A 27752-nucleotide genomic window follows, 5' to 3' on the forward strand; every position below is an offset into this window, starting at 1 on the left:
ATGCCTTGTGTAACAACATAAGAAAAAAATGAAGGACTTTTACAAATAACCTGTGACCAAGCACATAAAGTAGATCCAGTAAATCAGCTTTTATACACTCAACATTTTTTGTATTGTATGTTGTTTCTAATACCATTGTGGTGTCTGAGTTGGAAAGTGGGTAAGGTTCCTTTAAGAGGACGGAAATTATGGGTGAGAGGAGGGCTGTGGCAGATTGGAAAGTTGGAGACAAAATAAAAAAAGAAATACGAGGTGTGATCAAAAATACGGTGAATGTTTTAAAAAAGAAACGTTTATTGCAGTAAAAGATTCACAACTACAAGTCACCCTAAATATACTCTCCTTCACTTCAAATGTACTTATCTCAACGCTCCAGCAAAGCAGTTCTGGAAGTTTTCTTTCGAGAGTGTCTTTAGTTGGGCTGTCGTGGCTGCCTGGATCTCCTCAATGGATTGAAATTGTTTGCCTTTCATGGTCCTTTTCAATTTAAAGAACAGACAGAAGTCACACGGTGCCAGATCCGTCGAATAAGGTGGATGCGGACACAGCGTAATATTTTTATTCAACAGAAATTGTCGTACTAGAAGGGATGTGTGACAAGGAGCGTTGTCATGATGAAGAATGAAACCATTTCAACATTTTCATCAGTTATTGATGTTGAAGGATGTCCTGATCTTTTCTCGTCTTCAACCAAGTCAGATCCATTACGAAATCGATCAAACCACTTGTAAACAGTCTTAATTATCGGTGCAGTGTCACCATAAACCGATTTAAATATCTGATGGGTTTCCTGAGCTTTTTGCAATTTGAAACAAAATTTCTTGTTAATGCATTGCTCAATATCCATTATTAACGACAAACTTGAAAAACACACTTGAACTCAACAGTGGCTCACAAACAACTGAGAGTATCAAACAAGTTGAAACTTGTCACAAATTAGGCTGTAGGATGGACATGTCAGAACCTCCATTGAATTGTTTTGCATTGCTCTTGGATGGTGCTCTGCATCAACATTCACCTTACTTTTTGATCACATCTCGTATAAACAAGCAGTGAATGGAGCTTTATGTTATGCACCTGTGTCCAGATTATTTGTAATATATAAGATGCCATAACCATCAAAATGAAGATTGCAGTGTGGCTTAAATTATAAATCAAATGCATAACATAAAGCTCCATTCACTGCTTGTTTATACGAGATGTGATCAAAAAGTAACTCATGCCAGAAAAAAATAATAAAGCTGCACACTTTCATGGACTCCTTTAAGCCTGTATCACAAATATTAGGCACGTCATGAAGTCATCATAGGAGGAATGGTGATGTGACAAGAAATGCTGGACTAGGGTGCTTAGAAAACCCTCAAACATAATGCAAGCAAAGAATATTTTCCACAGAATTAATTAATATCTGCTGTTTTAGCAGTGGACTAAAAGTATAGCAAAAGAAGACATGAAATGCCAAAGAAAGGTTAGATAATGTATGGTATTTAGAGAAATGGAGCAGTTTTTAAAATGATTTACTTCTTTTTCCAACACCATCTTGATTTTCATGGGCACTGCAAGCGTGTTATTGTGGAATTGGTTTTGATTTGTACAGCATCATCATCACCCTAGATGTGTGATGTCATTGACGCCCCAGATGTTCTTGGTCATTCATGACTAGGATAACAACAGTGAACTTTGTTTGTGCTTATTCTTTTCTGGATTCTACTGGTTAAAGACTACTTTTCGTTGTTACCTTGAACTATGATTTAAAGTTTTGTTTTTTGAAATGGCAAAAAGATCTGTTTTGGACTCTAGTTTATTAAAGCAGCTATGTTTTGATATGCATTTATTATTCTGATCCCTTTACTTTCAATCTGTTTTGCAGAAGAGACACACAAAATAGAGTGTATAAATGAATGAATGAATGAAACAAATAAATAAATAAAGCATAGGAAAACACCTTTTTGGTTATTTTTTTTTCAGCTGAAAAAAAGAATTTCTAGCTTTTTCTGATAAGAGTAAAGATCAGCTGGCCTGACATGGCAAATAAATTGCTGCCCAAGTAAGTTTCATGCCAACCACATGATCACGCCCTTCATATCAAGTGCCCATGGTCATTGGCAATGAACAACCTTTTTTCCTCTAAACATTTATTATTCATTCTGCCATTGTGGAAAAGAAAAGTGAAATCTTTGTATGACCTTAAAAAGGGACTGTTCACTTCCACACAGCATGCAAATCCTAATGCAGTGTAGTTTGTTATTCTACCAAGTTACTGCTCATAGATTTCTAAGTTACATATATGACACATTTGTGCTCACGCACTTACACACTGAGCTTTAGAAGGAACTTGACATGGGTCATTGAAAAACCATCAGATCTGATTAGAATTGGTGAAGGTTGGACTGCTTGAAAGACAATGGGGGCTCTCTTACACTTAGACTACTCAAATTAAATACTTCTCATTTTTTATCCTTGTATCATGCCTTTCTACTATCCATCCATTTTCCAACCCGCTGAATCCGAAGACAGGGTCACGGGGGTCTGCTGGAGCCAATCCCAGCCAACACAGGGCACAAGGCAGGAACCAATCCCAGGCAGGGTGCCAACCCACCACAGGCCTTTCTACTATCATTTATTAATTGGTGCTCATTCCCATTCATCTGCTGCTTTTTAATACTGTGTTTTGCATTTCTTAACTAACAAAAGAGGTGTAAATAAGAATTCTGCTGTGTTTATGCTTTTAATTATAGTATGTATCCAAAAGATGAAATACAAAATTCTGTGCTGCAGAACATCACGTGATTTTTCAAGACCATTCCTACGGTGATTTTAATTTGTAAAGCTGTTCTAAAATGATTTGCTCTATTTCCAGAGAGAAACAACTAACAACCCATCTTCTTCTGCCTGCACACAAAAAATAACATCCCATTGTGGACATTCACGAGAGAGATATCTTACAAAAGATCTCTTACGGGAATTTTTTAGTTCAGTCTGCTGTCTGGATTGTTTTGTTCGCACCAGCCTCAGGGCGTATCTTACATCCGCTTAGCTAGCGAACAAGAGAACTACTTAACGTATTTAGATCGGGTTTTTTTCTAGAATTTGCTTGAACATTCCAGTTGATTTTGTGACTAAGAATCATAGTTCGCTTGCAGGAGTGATATATTCACGCTAATCTGAGACAGAGGCTATGGGCCGAGGGGAGGGGAAAGCGTGACATCAGGAGTGGGGAGCCGGGCAGGGCCCTCCTTACTCACAAGCTAGTCTCCGTTCGAATCGGTCTATTTCTCACCATGTTTTGGAGCAGACCTTGCCCCTGCTTAGCTAACAATACCTGTTTGTTTATTGATTTTTAAAGTTTGTCCTGTTTCACTACTATATAGGCAAAACCACAGGGGATGGTTAGTATTTATATATTTATAGATATATATATATACTGTACAGTAATCCCTCGCTATATCGCGCTTCGCCTTTCGCAGCTTCACTCCATCGCGGATTTTATATGTAAGCATATTTAAATATATATCGCAGATTTTTCGCTGCTTCGTGGGTTTCTGCGGACAATGGGTCTTTTAATTTCTGGTACATGCTTCCTCAGTTGGTTTGCCCAGTTGATTTCATACAAGGGACGCTATTGGCAGATGGCTGAGAAGCTACCCAGCTTACTTTTCTCTTTCTCTCTCTTGCGCTGACTTTCTCTGATCCTGACGTAGGGGGATTGAGCAGGGGGGCTGTTCGCACACCTAGACGATACGGACGCTCGTCTAAAAATGCTGAAAGATTATCTTCACGTTGCTATCTTTTGTGCAGCTGCTTCCTGAAACGACATGCTGCACGGTGCTTCACATACTTAAAAGCTCGAAGGGCACGTATTGATTTTTGCTTGCTTGTTTTTCTCTGTCTCTCTCTCTCTTTCTGTGCTTTTGACGGAGGGGGTGTGAGCTGCCGCCTTCAACAGCTTTGTGCCGCGGTGCTTCGCATACTTAAAAGCCAAACAGCCCTATTGATTTTCCTCTGCCTTTATGACAGTCTCTGCTCCTGACTCCTTTGAAGAGTAAGACATGTTTGCATTCTTTTAATTGTGAGACAGAACTGTCATCTCTGTCTTGTCATGGAGCACAGTTTAAACTTTTGAAAAAGAGACAAATGTTTGTTTGCAATGTTTGAATAACGTTCCTGTCTCTCTACAACCTCCTGTGTTTCTGCGCAAATCTGTGACCCAAGTATGACAATATAAAAATAACCATATAAACATATGGTTTCTACTTCGCGGATTTTCTTATTTCGCGGGTGGCTCTGGAACGCAACCCCCGCGATGGAGGAGGGATTACTGTATATATATATATATATATATATATATATGTATATAATTAAGGTAAGGGTTAAATTTAACATTTTGAAGACCGTCAATTTAAATTTTTTTAATTTTTGCAATTTTTTACATTTTTAAAATTTTTGCAATTCATTTTTTTCTTTTATAATTTTGAACACCAGTAAAGATGTATGGAGCTGAGACGTGGGCAGTAAAGGGAGCACAGGAAAAGTTAAATGTGGCAGAAATGAGAATATTGAGATGAATGTGTAGACTTCCAAAAAAGGACAGAAAAGCAAATGAGACAATTAGAGGTAACATAAAAGTAGGAGAGATATCTGAGAAAGTACTGGAAGTTAGGTTGAAGTGGTATAGACATGTGATGAGGAAAGAAAATTAAAACATTGGCAAAAGAGTAATGGGAATGGAAGTACAGGGAAAGAGAAAGCAGGGGAGACCAAAGTAGAAGTGGATGGATAAAATGAAAGATGATTTCCAGGAGAAGGTTGATCATCTTTTTGCACTTCTCTGTGGGATCAATGTGCTTGAAAAGGAAGAAGAAGTGTCTGTATTTGCTCTGCATTCAATGATGATTATTATTTTATTGCCTAAGAGCAGAGAACCAATTTCCGAAAACACTTTAGTTTGTGAAGCAGTAAACACTGCTTGTTCTGACCCATTTTTAAGATGCATGGGTATTTTTGAACAATCTGGCAATAATGTATTGACATCTCATTTTTCAATTTTGGCAGCTGTGCCAGCCAAGCGTTGGGTAAATTGAATGAAACTTTTTCCAGATACCATGTCATATGGTGGAATAGCCTGACAAGTAAAATGCACACATTTTTTGAATGTTTGATGTTTTGCAGGTCACTTGTATTTGTGAATGCCAGTTTAGTTTGTACTTTGATAATTGTGAAGAAACGATGCCTTGGACCGAAGGCGCCTGACTTATGGCTACTGTATAAAACATATCATGACAGGCAGTCTCCACCTGCCGTGTGTCTCATTTTTCTTTCGTTATTTTAATAGCTTCAAAACATTGTTGATATTCACGGTATTTCCCTCGGACAACATGAACTTTGACACTAATCTAACTGTTGGTTCCGGCATGACCTGAATGTTGACTGCATTCTGTGTACACATTCTAATTCTAAGACTTGTGTTGTCACCCATTGCACTGCCTACAACAGCAAGTTGTAGCTTAAATATGATGTGGATCACCTTTATTATATTTATTCGACTACTGACAAACTAAAACAAAAAAACGAAAGGCTTAAATTATTTTTAGATCCACATTATTGCACCTTTACAAACCTCTTAAAGAAATGAGTTGGGTTCTGTGGGAATGCAGGCCTCTAGCTCAGATCAGTTTTCATTTTTCAAACCCATTGCCTGTAAAGGAAACCATTGCTTAATGTTACTTCTCATTTACCTTTGAAAGAATCTGGCAGTGCTTGATAATTGTGCACATTTGTATTGCTTGTGATATCACAGATGTTTATTTAGTTTGAAGTGGCAAATCAATCTTTAATGCTAGATAAGGGGTGATTGCCTTAATTTAACCAAAATAGTTTTAGGAACAGAAATGAGTTTATTAAGAGCAGCAGTACTTTATTATTTTGTCTGTGTGTATCTAAAATTGGTTGATTTACGATGGACTGTAGAATTTATAGCAATAACGGTGAAGCTGCCTTTGCATGAACACCATGGAAATACAATGCAGCTGTTTGCATTATAAATGAATGGCTAGAAAGCACACATTACATAAGCACAGCAGAGCAACCATTCATTCGTTATCCACACTGCTTTCAGCTTTTTGAAGGATGTCTGATTGCAGTCACATATTTTACCTTGCCAGTGGGCTAAAATTTCTGGAAATGAGAGGGAATTGGCTCATCAGCATTTGATCAAAATCTGGATAAGTATTTGAGCAAGAAAAAGAAGAGTTACTGTGTTTTGTTTGGAATGTGGGCCGTTATATCATTCAGAAGTATTGTATATACAAAGAACTGTGTACGTTTGTCTTGAGGATTATCTTGTTTCTTCTAATTGTGCTTGATTGCTGTGATCAGGCGTGTAGGCAGAAATTTATTTCCAGCGTAATTAAACATTGCATGAATCATCTTGCCATCGATGATCAATCAGGTATAACTTTTCAAGGGGGGTGGGTTGAAACTAGAAACCCCCACCACCACCACCACCACCTATCTATGACTATGCTCTTGATTGTATCAGTTCAACTTGGCTGCAAGTGAGCAATGGAGAATTTAGAAATTGCTATTACAGCAGATTCAGAAAGTATTCAGAACCATTCACCCTTCAACACAATTACTGTGTTGTAGATATAATTTGAAAAGGATAAATTTGCCATGTTTACCCATCAATCTACACTCAAAAACACATAATGACAAAGTGAAAACATGTTGTCAGAAAGGTTTGTATATTTGTTAAAAATCAAAAACTGAAATCTCTCATTTATACAAGTATTCAGATCCTTTGCCATGGCATTAGGTTTCTTTATCTATCCTTGAGATGTATTTAGAACTTGATTGGAGTCCACTTGTTGTTAATTGAATTGAGTGGACCTTGTTTAGAAGGGCACATGACTGTGTACTAAGGTCCTACAATTCATGCTGCATCTCAGGACAAAAACCAAGCTACGAATTCCAAGAAACTCCTTGTAGATCACTGCGGTCATTATAACAGAGCCTCAGAAGTCCTCTGCTAAAATGGGAGAATCTGTTGGAAGGACGACGATCTCAGCAGGGCCGCAGTAACAATTTCTTGGTCAGTGGTACTGCTGGCTACAATACAGCATGTATTCATGGTCCACATAGGCCTAAATGACCTACATACAGTACATGCATGAGAAATGAGTTTCCATGTCTAGTCCCACTGCAGCTATTTCATTTCTTTAACTTAAAGTTTAAACAAATTAAAAATACAAACAAAGCAGGCTTAACTTTTTGGGGTTTTCTTTTGCCAGTTTTCATAATCTTTTGTCAAGCCTCCAATAAACTTTATTTGTGGTTCAGCCGATTCGCATAGTGCCCACTCTATCAGTGCATGATGTTTGTATCGCTTCATTGCCAAATGCCTTTTCCAAACAACAATTTCTATATCAGTGCATCAAATAATGTTTTTATTTTCATTACTGCAAAAAGTAAATAAAATAAAATGCAAACACCTGGGATGTAAGCTCAGATATTTTGCAGTTGAAATCTGCTATCCATGAGGCATTTCAAGTTATTGTTTTTCTGACCAGTACATCTCACCATTAACCCTCTGAATGCAAAAAAAGCCAGTAGCTCACCATGAATGACCTGGAATGGACAAACCATGGTCTAGGCCAGGGTTCTCAGACTCCAGTCCTGCAGGTTTTCATTCTAACCCTTTTCTTAATTAGCAATCTGTTTTTGCTGCTAATGAACTTCTTTTGAATTAATTTTAATTGACTTGTTTTTTAGGATTTGCTCCCCTGAATGGTAACAATTCCAAAACTTTGTTTAGCTACGAACCGAACAAAGCATGTGTGATATTTCTGCGCACATTCAGAAGTAACCTTGTTTGGGCAAAGTCATCACCTTTCTGTGTTTCATCATCACTAGAACTAGGATCTACTATATAATGCAGTCACTAGCTATTTATAAATCACTATCATAAACATAACAAATAGCTTTCTTCTTCACACGCTTCACGTTCTGAGAGCCCACATTCATTCAGTCTGGCTGCCACAAATGCCGTGTCAAGAGCCGCTGCTTACTAGAGACAAGTAAACTCAGGGAAGGCAACATGCGTGTGGCTAGTAGTGGACAACTAATTTCCAAGAAATAATTATAATGAGCTTAAAAAGGACATGATCAGCCAGTCTAGGAGGAGGTTCGGAGGAAAACAAAGAACAAATATTTTATCATACAGGTTAGAAAATTTTGCATCCTTTGTAGCCTGCAGGGCCCTGGCCATTAGCTCATGCAGACGTCTAGCTGACTGCACCAATACTACTCAATTATTACCCAAAACACAAAGGGTGCTTCAGCAGAACTGAATGAAGGATGAATACAGCCAGATACAGAGAGGTCCTTGTAGAAAACCTTTTTCCAGAATGCATATGACCTCAGACTGAGGCAACAGTTCATCTATTAGCACAACAATGACCCAAAGCATATAGCCAAGACAACGCTGGAGTGGCTTCTGGCTTTGAGTGGCTCAGCTAAAGCCCAGACTTAAACCCCATAGAACATCTGTAAATAGACCTGAAGCTGGCAGTTTACAGACACTTTCCATCCAATTTACAAGAGTTTAAAAGGGTCTGGCAGGAAGAATGGGATAAACTGCCCATATCCAGGTATGCAAAGCTTGTAGTGAGCTACCTAAGAAAACCTGAAGCTGTAATTGCTGCCAAAGGGGCTTCTATAAAGTATTGGATTAAGGTTGTGAATACATATATGAGTGAGAGATTTCAATTTTAAGTTTTAATACATTTTTATACATGTTTCTGAAAACATGATTTCACTTTGTCATTATGGTCTATTGAGTGTTGATTGATGGGCAAATGTGTAAAGTTTATTCATTTTAAATTATATTTACAAAACAATACAATGTGCAGAAAGTGAAGGAGTCTGGATCCTTTCTGAACCCACTATACATCCATTAAAGTACAAAAGAAAGCCCCAGAAAATATTTTTGTAAAATACTGTATACATATTTAAAAAAAAAAAAACAGTAGTGAGAAGTTAAGCAAAATGACACCTTTTATTAGCTAACTAGAAGGATTACAATATGAAGTCTTTTGAGGCAACTCAGGCCCCTTCTTCAAGCAAGATATCAAAATGTGATTACATGTTGTCTGTAGAAGGGGCCTGAGTTGCCTCGAAAGACTGCATATTGTAATCTTTCTAGTTAGCCAATAAAAGGTGTCATGTTGCTTAACTTCTCACTACATCCATAATGGCTATCACAGTACAACTGCCTAGTAATACAAAAAAAAAAAAATAGCAAATTCTATTAATGTGTACCCAATAAAATGTTTTCTTAATTGCTTGTAGTTAACTGGTGACCAGTTTAGGCTTACCCTGTTTTGCTCTCTAGTTAACTGTAAGTTAACTTTTGAGATATTAAAGATACGAAGTGATGCTGACATATTTAAAAATAGAGCTGTAATGGACTGGGCACACACTTGTTTGATGGTCTTTTTAGAGTAATTATAGAAATAACATTTTATTTGTTACTATTTTCTTTTATTTTTTTTTTGTTTTGCTTTGCAGTAAGCCACTTTGAAAAATCTGACCATGTCATGAAAGCAGGAACGTGCTCAGCAACATGTGAGGAGTTTCAGCAGATAAAACAGGCCGTCTTGCAATTCAAACAGAAGGTATAAACCATTACACCTCATTGATTATTATGTTAACCTCTTCAGATATGCATGTATTTCTTATTTTGTGATCTTTGGTATCTTACTATAGTTGGCGGTGCATAGTAGAATCTAAGGAGATATGGAATTAAGAGGATGCATATCGGATGGACATTTTTAAACAAGGGATTTTGGGACTGTGGAACTTGGTCATGTTATTTTACCTGGGGAAAAAAGAAAAATGAGATATTTGGATCTGGTAGCAAGCCAATTACACTCCAGTAATTTGGGCTGTAAACTGGTAATTATGGTCAAGCCTGAGATACAGAGGGAGTGTGCACTGTGTTGAACTTATGACTGTTAAACCGCAGCTATGGAATGACACATCTATCTATTGTGCTTCTAACTTTTGTTTTCTTGCATCTCTCTGCTGGGAAAAGAAATTTAGGTTTTCAGAGACATGCTATAAAAAGAGTCAAAACCTATTATATATAATGTAGGCAGTTTAGCCAAGTGGTTACGAGGTTGGACTGCAGAACCATTGTTGACTGAATTCTCACCACTGTGTGCCCCAGAGATGGTCACCAAGTCTACTAGTTTAGAAAACTGTAAAAAAAAATTTTTTTACAGTGGATAAGTACATAGGAAGCACTTCAGGATAGTGTTCCCTATGAAAAGGCACTATAAAGAATAATCTGTGTTTGCTTGTTTAGATATATCTATTTCCAAAGTGTAATTAATGGTGCTGTAACCTACCCTGAAAGGCAGACACGCATTATGAAGGAGATGCCAGTTGTTCACAAGGAACAAACACAACCGCAGTTTAAGTGTTACCAGGGAAATTAAGAGTCACCACTCAGCATGGCTGCGAAAGTTCCATGAGAAGATTGAAGTTCCCAAGGAAGAATCATGCAAAATATAGACAACATAAAAACTTAACTTTAAGGGTCTCTCATCTCAAAAATTAACGTAGGCACCAGAGAGACCACATTTTACATGTTTTAGTTCCTTCTGGAAGTATTCAGTCCCCTTCATTTTCTCACATTTTGTTATGATGCAGCCTTATGTTAAATTCATTTAAATTAATCTTTTTTCCATCATTATTCAACATGTAATACCCAAGAAAGACAATGCAAAAATACATTTTGGTAAATTTATTAGATATTAAAAAAAACCTTAACAGCACATTGATGCAAGCATTCAGACCCTTTGCTATGACTGATAAAATTTCACTCAGGTACATCCCATTCTATTGATCATCATTGAGATACTTCTAAGCCTTGTTTGGAGTCCACTTGTGGTCAATTCAGTTTGTGCGGACAGGATTAGGAAAGGCACACACCTGTCTATTGAAGGTTCCATACTTCACAATGTGTATCATAGTAAAAAACGAGGTCAAAGGAATTGCCTGCAGAGCTTAGAGACAGGATTGTGTTGATGCACAGATCTGAGGAAGGATAAAAAAAATCCTGCAGCAGTGAAGGTTCCTGGTGACCTCCATAATTCTTACATGGAATAAGTTTGGAACAACCACATCCCTTCCTGAAGCTGGCTACCCAACCAAACTGAAGGGCCTTGATGATTGAGGATCAGATGATCACTCTGGATGAGCTCCAGAGAACCTTTGTGGAGATGGATGAAATTTCCATAAAGGTCAACCACCACTGCAATACTCCACTAATCTAAGCTTTATGCCAGAATGGTCAGATAACACAAGAAAATCTACTTAAAGTTTGGAAAAAGGCACCTAAAGAACAAGATTCTCTAATCCGATGAAACCAAGATTGAACTGTTAGGCCTCAATTCAAGTGTCAGGTCAGGAGGAAGCCAGGCACCCCTTATCACCTGCACAATGCCATTGCAACAGTGAAGTATGGTGGTGGCAACATCATGCTGTGGGGATGTTTTTCAGCAAAAGGGACTGTTAGACTAGTTAGGGTTGAGGGAGGGCTGAATGGAGTAATGTACAGAGATATCCTTAATAAGAAACCTGCCCCAGAGCATTCTGGGCCTCAGACTGGGTTAAAGGTTCACCTTCCAACAGGACAATGACCCTAATCACAAAGTAAGGACAACACAGGAGTGGCTTAGGGTCAACTCTGTGAATTTTCTCGAGTGGTCCATCCAGAGCCAAGACTTAAATCCAATCGAACATCTCTGAAGAGACATGGAAAATAGACATCCATGGAATGAATCTGTCCAACCTGGCAGAGCCCGAGCGTATGTGCAGAGAAGAATCTCAGAAAATTCCCAAATCCATGTGTGCAAAGCTTGCTGCACTTACCCAAGAAGACTCCAAGCCATCATTGCTGCTCAAAGGAGTTTCAAGTTAATAATGAATAAAGATTCTGAATATTTGCATTAATGTGATGTTTCAGTTGTTTATTTTTAACAGACTTCCTAAAATCTTGAACAGCTTGTTTTCGCTTTGTCATTCTGCGGTATTAAGTGTTGCTTGATGAGGGTAAAAATGAACTGAAATGGTTCAGTTTGCCACATAATGAAATCTGTAAAAAATGAAAGTATCTGAATACTTTCTGAAGACACTGGATATTCCCATAGTTTTAATATAATAGATGAAATATCTTGTCCAAGCAATTAGCCACCTATGACTTTTCAAACCTAGTTACGCTAGTTTAGGTTTGCAAGAACCAGAACCAGTAATTTGAACAGAATTCTTCTGCCTTTAAGCTATGAAAACATATACTGTACTTGTGATTATGAACACGAACATTGAGGACCATGCTTTTTGACAATTAGATAGTTTATTAATTCCAAGATGAAAATTGCAGTGCACACACAGAACCTTAAAAAATATACTGAAGTGTAATAGTTAAACAATAAAATAAAAATGACTACAATCTATTTGAAATGAAAGCATTAAAGAGGTACCATTTGTTGCATTATTTTTGTATAAAGCACTGCATTATTACATTTTTGTACGCAGTGTTCCTGCCAGATGGCACAAGTCAAATATCTTTAAGAAAGTGTTAAGTTTTTTTCTTTTCAATCTTTTTTTTCACATTATGTTTCTAAATGAATGCCTCTGCTTTAGAAGTATTGGAATTTGCAGACCACAGCATTCTTCATTTTATACGTAGCTACTATCCTAAACTAGTTGTTTATAACAGACATTAAGCAAAATTAATTTACAGTATTAAACTGATCCAGTTTATACTCTTGTCTGCCTTATAAATTAAAACATTTTGCTGTATTCTTTAGGGATGGCAGTGCACAGGTGGAAGACATATTCTGTCTGGGTCAAAAATCCCTTCTTCACTCTCTAGGTAGAAATCTGTTTTCTTTTCTGCTTAAAGACTGAAAAAAATGTTGGCTGAATATGGCCTATTGGGACCAATCTTGTGCCAGAAGTGGATGTGGTTGACCATGGAAGCAAATATATCCTGCAAAAATACGAGAAACATCCCTTTGGGGATTTCTTATTTCGCCATAAATAGTATTTCCCATTTTCTTCCTAACAAGCTTTATATGTAAAAAATGTAAATGGTCCATTTAGAAAGAAAAACAGGAACATCACACATGTCTGGATATATATGTGTTTGTGTAAATATATATCATAAAAAACACGAAATAGAGAGAGAGAGAGAATCTTATTGGTGTATACACTGTGGTAAAGCACTTTATATGAAATTTTATCTGCCATATTTTAATTAGGGTTATGTAAATATTTTAAACTTTGTAAGATTCCGTTTTATATAATTCCCAAAGCTAGTTAATACAATAAAGCTCATAATTCTGTCTACCACCAGAAAAGCTTTCATAGTTTTTAAAGAATCACATAATCATTCAATTCTTAGGCCAAGATATTTTTAAGATTTCTAATTTGGGGAAAAATTTGTTTTTCTTTCAATAATTGAAAAAAATAAATAGAATACTTCAGGCAGAAGCAAAAACAAGCTGCTTGTTTAAACATTTTAAAAGAAAACATTCAGATGTGCTTCTAGTTTTAGATGGGAGGAATAAAACTATCTGGAATTGAAAGGGTTTTATCAATAGTGCTGAAAGAAATGAAAGATATTGTTTTTAAATTGTTCATAAATAAATTCCTGGATTCAATTCAGGAGGGAGAAGTACCTGAGGACTGGAAAGTTGCCAGTGTGACTCCAGTCTGCAGAAAGGGCAGAGAAATGATTCCCATTACAGGCCAAACTACTTTCCCATGTAGAATGATGTCTGAAGTAGAGTAGAAGACTATTTATTAAAAAAAAGAGAATATTGTAAATTTTATCCAGCAGTGATTTTAGGAGGAGAGATCCTGCCAAACAATTTTACTAGACTACAGCAGTAGTACATAAAGGCAAGGCATGTGATAAAATTTACTTAGATATTCTGAAATCTTAAAGTGTGATTCAACACCAAAACTAAAATCCACAGGACATCAGCAATAACTTAAATTTAGATTGTGAGCTAGGTTAACAAAAGAAGAAAAAGAACACATACACTCATATACACATTCTCAAACCTGCCATAATCCATGCCGGGGTCATCTGGGGACTGTGCTTATGCTTTTAGCACCAGGCACAAAGTGGGAAACAGCCCTAGACAATTGTGCCAGCTAATCTAACATGCATGTGTTTGGGGATTTGAAAAGAAATGTAAGTAGCTGGAGTACAAAAATATGAAGAAATTGGAAAACTTGGAAGTTCAACTCAAACAGCAACTAGGAATAATATCCACACACAGCAGTGTTAGCCACTGTGCTTCCATACTTCCTACAGATAATATAGATTTAAGGAAAATACTTCACAAGTCATCTCTGGTGTCCTTCAGGAATCTGCACTAGGGCAATTACTAATGATATTAATTCAAATATAGTGAAAAGGCCAATTCAAATGAACCTTGACAATACTCAGTAGTGAGACAATTGAATGAAAACAAGTGTAAAGTTCAACATGTAGAGAAAAGAAACACTAACCGACTGGAAAAAAGCTGTAAACAAATTTAGGGGTTTACTTTCACAAAATACTCCTACTCTATAAGCAATGAACAGCAGATATTAAAATGTAACTACTGGGATTCTACTGAAAATTAAGAAAATTGTGGTTCAAATGAGATAGCGAGACTGCATGTTGAGGCTTTTTTTGCTCAATAATATACAAAAAATAAACAAGAAGATGTGTAAACAAAATGAACCAAATGCATACAGATATGTCATTCTCTGACACGCTAGGGGTAAAGAATCTTTTTATTCATAAAGAGTGAAGGCTACCTGAGAAACTAATATGAGTATTGTTACGATCTGAGATTGGGAGCATGCAGCGTGTTGCCGCACCCACCACATGACAAACCCCCTCAAGATCCCAAATTAGGACTCGACTCCAGCTGTGCAACGGGTGACACATCAACACCACACTAGTTTGAATGGAGTAGAACAGTGTGAGTTTTCTAACTGTGGCTGGAGTGCCAGTCCTGCCACAAACCTCCGAGTTTTCCCTACAATGCAGGTTAGCATGTTCTGAGGTATATTTTTATTTACTTTTTTTGCTTCAGATACATTTTTTCTGCTGCTCTATTGTAGTTTCTTGGAAGCTTTAAACATCAGGGAATAGTAATAGTAGATGCTTTGCCTTAATAATTAGTCACAGGATAATACAATTTTGTTATCTTTAGTTACTTACTTTAGTTTACTGCATTGTCATTTTGTAAGTTTCATCACGTAATGGGGTCTTGTCAAGATGTGTTGCGCTGTTGCTTTGGACGTTACCCTCAGAAGGCTAGATGCATCACGTCACTATTGCTACGGCTTACATCCCCACACAGCATTTGGTGCAGAGCCCAGGATTATGGATCCAAATTAGGCATGAAGCTAAATTTCATTATATTTCACAGTAGAAAATACTGTCAATATGAAATGTGGTCATGCATTGTGTATCGGATGACATTATCACATGACGGAAATTAAACATGAAGGCAAACAAAAACATCTTTCTTCACAAGCAGGAAAAGTAAAAATCTAATTGTAAAACTAGAACTAAACATGACAAACTGACTGCACTTTGGCAGAATTTTTGTTCTCATTCTGTGCAATGATGTGAAGGTAAAAACTGTTAGGGCTCAACAGTCATCTCTGTATCTGAAAGTGGGCTGTCACAGTAGGTTAAGTGTTTTGTGGTTAATTTAGTGAGTGGACGAGTGTGACGAATCACAACATTTTTAAATAACGCACCATTGTCTCCACAGGCGTCTTTTCAAATTGAACTCTACAGGAACCAGCAATGCACAAACTTTTTATATTGTAACAGTTTTCATGGTATACTCATATGATACTGGGAGCAGCAAGCTGTCATTACTGTAGCTCCCATGAGCCATGGATGTGAAAATAAGGGCTCGAAATATCGATAAACCTTTCACTTACGTAAGGTGAAATTCTAAAGAAGTGGATCTGGCACTGTGCTTAAGCAAAAACTAGTGACACTTCCCACTGCGTTCTTTTCTGGTCAAATCCGACGTCTGTCCCTGCTTTGTCTGTGCCCAGTAAGTGAGTATTTTGGATGGCGGGGATATTGCAGAACGGTCTCAGTTTATTGCAGTGTGTGGACAATCTCATTTTTCTTAAAAGGAAATTTAATGAAAGTTTTTCATACCTTCAGTCAGAACCCACAGATAATAGGCCAGTAGGACATACAACAGGGAAGTAAAAGGATAGGGATTGTGGGAGAAATATTTAATATTATCTCAGAAATCAAATCATATATATATAATAAGTTTAAATTTGGATGATTTTGCACTGCAGTAACTGTATATTATAGGTTTATTGGCTATCCCCCGCGGCTTCACCCGCGTATTAGTGAAACAGGACAGTGAGGAGGGCCCTACCCAGCTCTCTACACCTGACGTCACTCTTCCCCCTCCCCTCGGCCCGCAGCTTCTGTCTCAGATTAGCGCAAAATATATCGCTCCTGCAAGTGAACTATGATTCTTAGCGCAATGACAGAAGTCAAAAAATCAACCAGAATGTTCAAGCAAATTATAGAAAAAAAAAAAAACGATCTAAATCCGTTAAGTAGTTCTCTTGTTCGCTAACTAAGCGAAGTTAAGGTTACACCCAGAGGCAGGCGCGTGAGTGAGGAGGGCCCTGCCCCCCTCCCCGTAACCCGATGAGTCTCTCTCAGATTTGCGATAATAAATCGGTACTGCAAGCAAACTATGATACTTAGCAAGATGAGAAAGTCACACAATCAATGGAATGTTCAAGTAAATTATAGAAAAAAACCCAATCTAAATCCGTTGAGTAGTTCTCTTGTGAAAAGCAGACAGACATACAAATGGGTCTAAAAAACTATCAAAATTTTGCGCTTGGACCACAAAATTTTTGAAACTGTTTCTTAGCAAGCACCTATGGGCCAAGGGTAACCTACATTTCAAATTTCAAGTCCCAAGTCCTCCTGGTTTGGAAGATTTCGTGATGAGTGAGTCAACGGTATTTGGCTTTTATATATAGATTATTGTAATGTGTGCAGAGTACAGTGAAATTCTTAATAGCACATGTTAACTAACATGCAACATGTCCTTTGTTACTGCTGCGCAAATATTTTAATATTTATTCCTTTTAATAAAAAAGAAAAAGCTTAAGTAAACATCCATTAAAACATATGTATTTGTACACTGATCTGATGTTATTTTGCAGTGTTTTGATTTATGAATGTCTAATAACTAACACTAAACATGCCATCCATTTTTTATTAATAATATAATATGGTGGTAATATTATACCTTGAAGGCTGAACTTCAGTATGAATTGTATCATTAGCAACATGTCTCATATGCCTAATCCAACCCTTAAACAACTTCAACGCATGCTCAGTAGTGAATCTTTTCATTGCCGATTCATAGCAATTCCCCTTTTGACTCCATTAAGAGTTTTGCATGACGTTTTTGGTGAAGGCACGTCTCTTGACTTCTGATTCATGACAGTTCCAACTGATCATTACATTTACTTATTTGGCTGAGTCCTTTATCCAAGGCAACTTGCAACATTTAGGATACAATTGGTTACATTACTTTTTGGTTTTCCAATTGGACCACAGGCAGGTCAAGTGAGTTGCTGATGTTCACGCAGTACCAGTAGCGGGAATCTAACCCAGAACCTCAGGGTTTGAAGTCTAAAGCCTTTACCACTTTAAACTGACTTCATCAGAATCCAAAACACAAGGTCAAATTCAGAAAAATCAGGGATGATTTCAGAAACCCATTTAAAGGTGTTTCTCTAAATAAATCATGAGAAGATTAATTTTCTTTAAAGAAATGTATCTATAAACTTGGACAACGAAGTTCCCATGCTGGTATTGACATGATGATGTAAAATGCAGCAATGCAGAGATCACATGACAGGCATGGCTTTGGCCATCAAAATATTCCCAAAATGGTCGTAGCATTACAATGACATAAAAAATATACAGATTTAATTTTATAATTTTTAACCAGTTCAATAAACTTTAACAAAATATTTCAAAAAGTATTGTACTGTCAAAAAATATCAGCCATGACACTATCTTGTCAACACTGAGCACAATGCAGTAAATAGCCCCAGACAGTGTACCCTAGGGCAGAATTCTTTTAGATGAATTTTGAAAAATGTAGTACACCAGTAGAAGATACCTTCACAATTGAGACTGGAAAGCACTTCTTCATATAGAAGAAAAGTATATGAAATAGCATGTGTTTGAAGTGGGTACCATGACAGTGTTTAGAAAATGTCTCGGTGACGTATTGTGACAATTTACCTATGACTGTTATGGACTGAATGCTGTCCTTACTTTTGCAAAAAAAGTAAAAATAATAAAAATTAAATTAATAAAAATGATGAATGTGAGACTAATTATTTTCTAAACTGATAAAGTAGCGATGAGTAGTCTGTAACAACTATCTGTGAGGCAGAAAAAAAGTTTAATTAGCTTGTAATTAAATTCACCATTAATAGCTGTAAAAATGAATAGCACTACTGCCACCACACCAGAGTCTTCAGATTTATTCTTGCCTGGTTACAGAGTGTCCATGTTATCCCCTTGTTCATAAATTTTATGTGGGCTTTGTCCATTATAATTTCCTCCAACATTTCATTTATGTATGTTAAAATAAACAGCTCATAACTGTGCCTTGAGGTAGATTCCCAAATCATTTAAGGTTGGTTCTTCATTACCTTGCAATAGAAAAATGTTTGTTACTTGTAGTAATAAGTGGACATAGCTCCATTTTCCTAGGCTTTGAGCAGCGTACAAAGCACTGTCTGCTATATGAACAAACTTGACACAGATATAGAAAGCCAACTGCCCCTACTATGAGCCAACTTTTGGTCATCTTGCTTTCTGAATTTCATCTGAAGACCTAAGGTATTAATTAAAGATGAGCTGGCATTTCTGCAGACTTACACCAAGGCAAGACTCACCTTTAAGGACATTAGTCTTAATCTTGTACCCGTAATCTAAAGTCATTAGTAAACTTATGTACCTATAGGTAGGCACCTTTACCTGAAAATACGCTCTGATAAAATCAACAGAAGCTATCTGAGAGGTTCATGCCGTCGTTTTCTCTGTGCACAGAAGTCATCCCTTGCTGGGGATCGAAAGAACCCTCTTTGGCCCGTAAAGTTTATTTTATTCCTATAATACTTTGAGGATGACACTCTGAACACCCTTGGGGGTGGAGACACAAGTTTTAAAATGAGCTTCATCTACCATTAGCTCTGTGCCAATGACTGAATCCAGGCTGGGAGAGGGGCATACTTTAAGAAGAGAAGCTACGAGCCTTAGCACTTGTTCCAGAAACGGTTGGACTTTTCCCTTGAGGTTGCAGAGAACATAGCAATGAGACCAAATGCCTTGAGCAGAGTAAGACTCGACCACATCAATGATAGAGACAAAGGACAACATGGCAAAACAATGAGCACACTCCACAGCAAAGAAAGATTTTAAATAAGTCCAAGTGTAAACACATCGCATCATAAGGAGTTAGTATTGTGAAATTGCTTTTACTGTCCCAAGATAAAATAAAACTCTAAATAGCTAGTAAAGAGTCACCAGTGTATATTTGTCAATGCGTAACAAGGTCATAAAATATTGTGTTGGGTAAGCTTCTAGCACTTACAAGCTTCTCACTAAATTGACAGTAAAAGAGCTTTGCATGACTAAAGTGCATACACCCTCTGCACCCATGGCTGTGCACTGGAGAAAGAAAATGGTGGGCAGTGACATCATGGAAAGATTTCAAAAGAGAAACACTAAACACAAAGAAACTCTGGAAAACATATAATCCAATGAAGAACAGCCTTTTCTTTGTTGCATGGTTGTCAGTGTTCTACATCTAGATATTAAGTATACTTTTATATATATATTTATGACTTTATGACTCAGGCACCGCTGAGAGTGGCAGCCTTTTCAGCAGCTCCGTGTTTTTTTCTTTTCATATCATATTTTGTGAATTTCCCCTTGGGATTAATAAAGTATCTATCTATCTATCTATCTATCTATCTATCTATCTATCTATCTATCTATCTATCTATCTATCTATCTATCTATCTATCTATCTATCTATCTATAAGCAATTATCTGGCTTATATAATCCCTGTGTCTCATAAAATGAACAGGCTTCAGTTACCTTGACATGAGTCTGATGGGTCTAATAGGCAGGAGCCCCCAAAGTGAGACGTTTACTGAAAGATCTCATTACTAGCTAATGTTGCTGAAAGCCAAGGGGTTCTAAGGGAGTGGGCACATAAAGACAATGAAACCTCAGCTTCAGAGCTCCTAATCTAAGCATTGTTGTTCCACCTTTTAAGCTACATTTTCCTCCAAAAAATTACCTTTACTTAATTGTTTTAATCATTTGATTTGATTATACAAAAAAGTGTAAACTTGCAAAAGACCTTGCCATGCTTAAAGAGAAAAATGTTGTGAGATTTACACTCAAAAAGTAAAACTGAAGAAGTGACCTAACACAGCTCAGAAATATATAGTAGACATTTTCTCTTCAAATTGCAAGAAAAGAATTCATTCATGATATGGGAAGGATAGTATTTCAAAATAGCAGAAACTAAACAGGTTTCTGCTTTAATTTGTATATGTGCATGTGCAGAATAACAGTGTACCTGCAGAGTGAAGAGATGTTCTTTTTTTTTTTTTAATTTTATTGTACTGCGGTGGGTTGGCACCCTGCCCGGGATTGGTTCCCTGCCTTGTGCCCTGTGTTGGCTGGGATTGGCTCCAGCAGACCCCCGTGACCCTGTGTTCGGATTCAGCGGGTTGGAAAATGGATGGATGGATGGATGGATTTTATTGTAATCATTCCATACAAATAGATAAATTTTTACAAAAAAAACAAATCAACCCCCACCCCTGAGAAAGAGAGCATGGCCAACAGAGTAACACTTAGAGCTAGTAAAAATAAGTACATAGATGAATTAATAAGTGAATAAAGATAAATGGAGAAGAAAAAGAAATAGGAAGAGAATTTGCTTCCGCAGTGCTTTAAGAGCTAAATCTAAAATGTTATTGATTAGATCCTGCCAGGTTTTGAAAAAGTTCTGCACAGATCCTTTAAGTGAGTATTTGATTTTTTCCCATTTCAAATAATATATAACATTAGTTACCCATTGACTTAAAATAGGAAAGTTAGGATTCTTCCAGTTGAGCAAGATAAGTCTGCGTGCCAACAGTGTAGTAAAGATAATTACAGTTTGTTTGTCCTTCTCCATTTTAAGCCCATCTGGAAGTACACCAAACACAGCTGTTAATGGGTCAGGAGGGATTGTGACACCAAGGCTGTCTGATAGGCACTTAAAGATTTTGGTCCAGAATGATGTTAATTCGGTGCAGGCCCAAAACATGTGAACCAGTGAGGCTGGAACTAGATTGCAACGTTCGCAAGTTGGATCTTGCTCTGGAAACATTTTGGACAATTTTAAAGGAGACAGATGTGCTCAATATATAATTTTGAGTTAAATAATTGTATGCTTTGAGCATATGGAATATGCATAGTGAATTCTCTGCATTGCTACCTTCCACTCCTTTTCCGATATGTTGATTGAGAGATCCTTTTCCCACTGTCCTCTTAGATCTTTGAAAGGGAGGGACTGTAAAATGGTTTTATATATTGCAGAAATGCTGTAGAGTCCTCGAAACTGAGCAATATTTTTTCCAGCATAGAGGAAGGTGGGAGATGAGGAAAACTGGGCAGGTTCTGTTTAACAAAGTATCTAATTTGAAGATAGTGAAAGAAATGTGTTGCTGGAAAGTTAAATTTGGAATGTAATTATTCGTAGGATGCAAAAACGTTGTCTATGTACAGATCTCTAAGCAATTTAATCCCAAATGTTTTCCAGATATTAAAAACTGCATATGTTTGCGAGGGTTGAAAAAGGTGGTTCTCGTGCAGAGGTGCCACAGATAAAAGCTGCTCTATCTTAAAATGCTTCCTACATTGGTTCCATATTCTGAGTGAAGCACAATTGAGTTGTTAGTATATTGGCGATAACTTATATTTATAGGGGCACAAAGCAGGGAATATAAAGACGTACTGCAGTATTTTATTTCTATTGCAGACCAAGCCTGTGTGTGTTCATCTATTTGTGTCCATGTCCACAGTGTTTTGTGGGTCTGATATATACAAAACCATATTGTCTGCATATAGAGAAATTTTCTGTTCAAGTCGTTCTCTGATAATCCCTTTTATCTCTTAATCATTTCGACAGTGAACTGCCAGTGGCTCAATGGTGATTGCAAAATTTAGTGGTGACAAGGGGCATCCTTGTCTGGTACCACATTCTAGTTTAAAGTTGTCTGAATTAATGTTGTTAGTACAAACTGAAGCTTCTGGATTGGTATACAGTAGTTTGATCCATGCACAAATGTTTGGGCCAAACCCAAATTTCTCTAATGTAGTGAAAAGGTAGTTCCATTCAATCATATCAAATGCTTTTTCTGCATCCAACATTAATAATATCTCTGGGATGTTTGACTTTACGGGTGAATATATTACATTAAACAGGTGTCGAAGATTGGAAGCTAAGTGTTTGCCTTTAATAAATCCAGTTTGATCTTGTGAACACTTTCTCCATCCTTCTAGCTAGGACTTTGGAGAGTATCTTAATATCATTATTCAGAAGTGAAATTGGTCTGTATGATGCACATTGTAATAAGTCCTTATTTTGCTTAGGAAAGATGGTGATTAATGCTTGGCGAAAAGTCTGAGGTAGAATTTGATTGTCTCTAGCTTCTGTGAATGTTGATAATAAAAGAAGAGCTAGCTGAGTGGACAATTTCTTATAAAATTCAACAAGGTAGCCATCAGGGCCTGGTACTTTCCCACTCTTAAGTGACTTTATAGCATTTAGTAATTCTGATAGTGCCAAAGGTTTATCCAATTCCTCTGCACTAAGAGTATATATTTGTAGTATCTGTAATGCATCCAGAAATACATTAGATTGTGTGTTGTCTTCTTTAAACTCAGTAGAATATAAGGATTTATAGTAGTCTCTAAATGTGTGCATTATAGTTTTATGGTCAATGATTTTGTCTCCGTTTGTGTTGATGATTGCTGGGATTGCATTGCGAACTTCTTGCTTGTGGATTTGTTGAGCTAAGAGCTTATTAGCTTTCTCTCCATGTTCATAGTAATGATGTCTTGATTTAAAAATGAGTTGTTCAGTTTTTTTAGTTGTTAAGAGGTTGAGCTCTGAATGCAGAGCCTGCCTTTTCCTATGAAGAGCCTAACTTGGACACCTGGCATGTTCTTGATCTATTCTAGTATTTTCGCTGGTTAGCTCTGATACCTTCTTGGTTTCCAATTTATTTCTGTGGGAAAGATATGAGATAATCTGTCTTGTTAAGAAGGCCTTCAGGGTTCCCCATATATTTTTTACCATAAAATTTCAAGTTGGTGTTTTACCAATGAGGTTAATAAACACTGAATGCAGATTAGAGCCCATCATCATAAATCAGGTTGGTTTCATATTTGGGAGCTTGTGATGGAGCTAATGTCACTCTGATATCACAGGAACTACACGGCGATTCTAATGGGCAGGGCCCTGAGATATGATGTGTAATAGGCCATTTATTTCGTCACCAACGTCAATACTAACGTGTACCTGAACATTTTTGACTTATTTATGAATGAACTGGATGGCCATGAGATCAGTGAAGGTTATTTCCAGCAAGGGAAACCTGTCACACATCAGCTCGCACCATAGCACAAATTGAATCCTTTTTTTGGCATTCGGGTCATTTCAAAGAGGCTATGGCCACCTCGTTCCCCGAACCTGTGAGCTCTGGATTTCTTGCTTTGGAGAGCGCTAAAATGAAAAGTGTACAAGAACACGCCTCGTACACTGGAACAATTACAGTGAAAAACTGAACAGGAAATTGCTGCCATCTCCCCTACAATGCTATTGGATACTTTGGCCAATATGGAGTGCCGTGTTAATCTGTGTTTGCAAGAAGGAGATGACTATTTCCAACACTGAATGTGATTGGATTGTCTACACATCTATCAAGGTTTGCACTGTGATATTTCGTTTCTATTGCTTCATTATTAAGGCAGTAACATATTATAACTCGGGGGGGGGGGGGGGGGGGGGGGCATTAGAATCACTCTGTATTAGAGGGGGAGTTGGTGAGAATCTGAGCATGTCAACATGGAACATGAGTCTTACTTTTCTTTATATTACCCTAACTGGAGTATGGTATTGTGCTAGTTCTGCACCTCTTGTTTCATCCTTTCATTATGTTTTTATGTGTATTGTTAGAACTTCCATTGGTTTGCTGTAACTAAACATTATATTTTTAAATGCAAAGGTTTGGTCATTTTTCTCATTGTGCCTGAGATAATGTCACAGCTTGATGTTTCTGAACATTAATGTTTTTTTTTATGTACAACATTGCCTGAACAGAGAGGGCTTTGACATGACTTACGGATGTGTGAAATTAATACTCGGTAGCCAGGACTATTGCAATGTAATACATGAGGGGAATATTATTTTTAAATGTTCTGTGAATACAGCTACAATTTTGATTATCTGACATAATATGTTTTATTTATTCTATTAGACTGCTGTATGTGTGTGCTGGTTAATGTAATAATGTCTATTATGAGGTTATCTCATAAAGATGGACTGCTTTTCTTGTTGGCCACGTTATTGAATATAGATACTGTATTAACAGCATTTTGTTTTTAAATATTGTCCATCCATCCATTTACCAACCCGCTGAATCCGAACACAGGGTCACGGGGTTTTAAAAATTATGGTACATGGAAAATAATCAAAGTCTCTACCTTTGAGTATAACAATATTTTTCAGGATTTAATCTCCTTTCAGTCCAGGAATCTTAAAGCTCTACTAGCACATAGGCTAGATAGTGGATGAGTTAAGAAGTGGGATGGAGTGATGAGTATTGCATTATATGAGCGATTTGAGCATGTCAAAGGCATTTCATAAATAAAATATATTATTATTATAGCCTGGCTTGTGTTTATTTTCCTTTTTATTGTTAAACTACTGGAACATGCAGACTTACGGTACTGAAATAAAAGTGGTCCATATAGCGTAAACTAAAACTTTCCATTCTGGCAACACATTCCATTGTTTTCACCACTTCACAGTGATCACTTTGGTAAAGCTGTAAATCACTGGTTGCATATGGTCAGAAGTTTTGAGTATTTGACGATCTTCTCATTTGTTGTTATGCATTTCATTTCTGAGTCATTGTGTTTGCCTGTGCATATTAAGAATTACTTTTTGCCTGGCTGTGTGCTTCAGTGCCTTGTCTTCTTATTGTTTTGTGTTCTTCATTACTTAAATGCCTTGTTGCGATTTTCTTGATGCTCAGCAGATGTTGTTGCTCTTCTTCCTCTTCCTGCCACTATAGTGGTTAGCACTTTATTTTGCAATCACTTTGCCATGAGCACAAGTCACTTTTCCATTGTTTCTGCATGATTAATAAGGTCTAGTGTTGTTTATGTGATGTTTATATACGCATGTTGTTTTTAGAAGCCAAAGTGAAGAGCCTTTTAATTAAGCGCAATGTTTAATGGGCAATAAACACAAAGGCTTACACTTCATTATGAACTCTGAGCATGTGTTTGACAATCTTCTTCTTGTTTGTCAGCATGTTCTTCTCCGTCTTTGTCTTATTGCATTTTGTATCTTGCACTTGGGACTTGGCAGATGTCACTGCTCTTCTTCTTCCTATTATGGGGTTCATCATCACATAATTGACATCTGTGATTTGCTTGATGCTCAAAAGATGTAGCTTTTTTTATTTTCCTTTCCACCATGTCACTTATTTTTGTTTTTTTGCTCTCACTTTGTCATGGTAAACACTCAACAAAAGGTCACTTTGTCGAGGTCCCTGCTAGCTAATTTTTTTTTTCAATTTTCAGGTCAGATCAGGTCATAACCTTTCAATTAAGACCAAGCTCAATGTTCTAGCCTCAGTACTTTGCAAGTAATTATATGACAGACAGACCTGAGCATGGCATTTTATATATATATATATAGATTTGAGGTAATCTTTGTTTTTATGCATTTTTTTGTTTTCATACTTTATTGTTTAGTATTTATGTACTGTATCTTTAAATGTTCCTCAATTCCTTAAGTTTGTGATGGGGACCCCAAGAGTCAGGGCCACCCTAATGTCACTACTGCTGGGACCAACTTCAGCTTCAAAGTGAGGTGAGAGAGAGGATCTCAGCAGTGGTTTAATACATTTGTTGGAGGTTTTATGGGTATTGTTTTTCTTTGGTTTGTTGGTTCAGACTTTTGTCTTTGAATTTTGCTTTCTGTCTTGTATTTGTTTACCCTGGGTTGCTTTTTAGGCATTTTTTCCTTTTTGCTGTTTTTTTTTCAATAAATTCTCACTTTGTAAAGATTTGTGTTGGGACTTCTCTTTCCAGAGGTTTTAGGGTTTATCTCCCTAGATGGGCATTTTGATATAGTTTGGGACATTTAAGTTTCTCCCTGGGGACAAATGATCTATCTATCTATCTATCTATCTATCTATCTATCTATCTATCTATCTATCTGTCTGTCTGTCTGTCTGTCTGTCTGTCTGTCTGTCTATCTATCTATCTATCTATCTATCTTGTTTGAACTTTAAAAGCAAGGGCCCCATTTTGAGTCTGTGCTGGCCAAAGCCTACCTGTGGAGTTTGGGGTCAGGCTTCCTGGTTAAGGGTATATCTAGACAGGCTAGTGATGGCCCTAACCTAATTTGGGGAATTTTAGGTGGCACCACACTCCCTTTTTGCCATATCTGTAATTCCGTTATATGACATTTATCCATCTATCCATCCATCCATTATCCAACCCGCTATATCCTAACTACAGGGTCACGGGGGTCTGCTGGATCCAATCCCAGCCAACACAGGGCGCAAGGCAGGAAACAAACCCCAGACAGGGCGCCAGCCCACTGCATTCATGACATTTAGTACCACAATATTATGGTTGATGAATGAAGGCATATTAAAATTAATTTAATATGCTGAATGATTGTTAATCTATGGGATATTTAAATGATTACTTCATATTAAATAAATTTCCTTCTCAGCTCTATATATGCATAGGGATATATGCATGCAGCGTCTGATCTGATCTGAATTCCATGCAGTACTCTGTGGCTTACAGAGATGTATTTTATTCACTGTAATAAAATCCCTTAACACAAAATTAAAAAGATGGGTGCCACCATCTAAATGGATTTTTTTTATGATGGCTGCTCATTTACTGTGAGCAATTAAACCACAGGCTAGACAAAACCATAATCAAATACCAAAACAGACGTCATAACAGTTAAATTCTTTAAAGCCAAAACTTATTGGTTAAGGAAGAAGGCAGAGACGGGTCAGTGTGAAAGCCAGTAAATCTCCCTTTATCAGTGTTTTAGTATAAGGGCAAAGCGAAAAGTACTTTGGAAATGAAGGAAGACAGTCAAGATACAAGTCTAAGCCCCTTATTCACTTAACCAAATCTTCATAACCTTTGATCAAAGTTCTTATTTAACACACTCCAGAAGACCCCAGAGTGTTTGTTACACAGACTCAAGCCTTCCTATGTCCTACTCAACCAGCCCTTCATTTGCTTCTCACTCCT

At 37.1% G+C, this 27752-nt stretch overlaps 1 protein-coding gene across 1 annotated transcript in view; it reads left to right on the plus strand.

Moving 5' to 3' along the window:
* ccbe1 (collagen and calcium binding EGF domains 1) overlaps window positions 1–27752 on the plus strand; it is a 353313-nt gene that overhangs the window by 295191 nt on the left and 30370 nt on the right. The window contains exon 6 of the mRNA XM_028802493.2: window positions 9568–9674. Within this exon, the coding sequence (XP_028658326.1) occupies window positions 9568–9674 (107 nt within the window). The remainder of the gene's footprint in view (window positions 1–9567; window positions 9675–27752) is intronic.

Source organism: Erpetoichthys calabaricus, chromosome 5, assembly GCF_900747795.2.
Source record: "Erpetoichthys calabaricus chromosome 5, fErpCal1.3, whole genome shotgun sequence".
NCBI classification, from domain to species: Eukaryota; Metazoa; Chordata; class Cladistia; order Polypteriformes; family Polypteridae; genus Erpetoichthys; species Erpetoichthys calabaricus.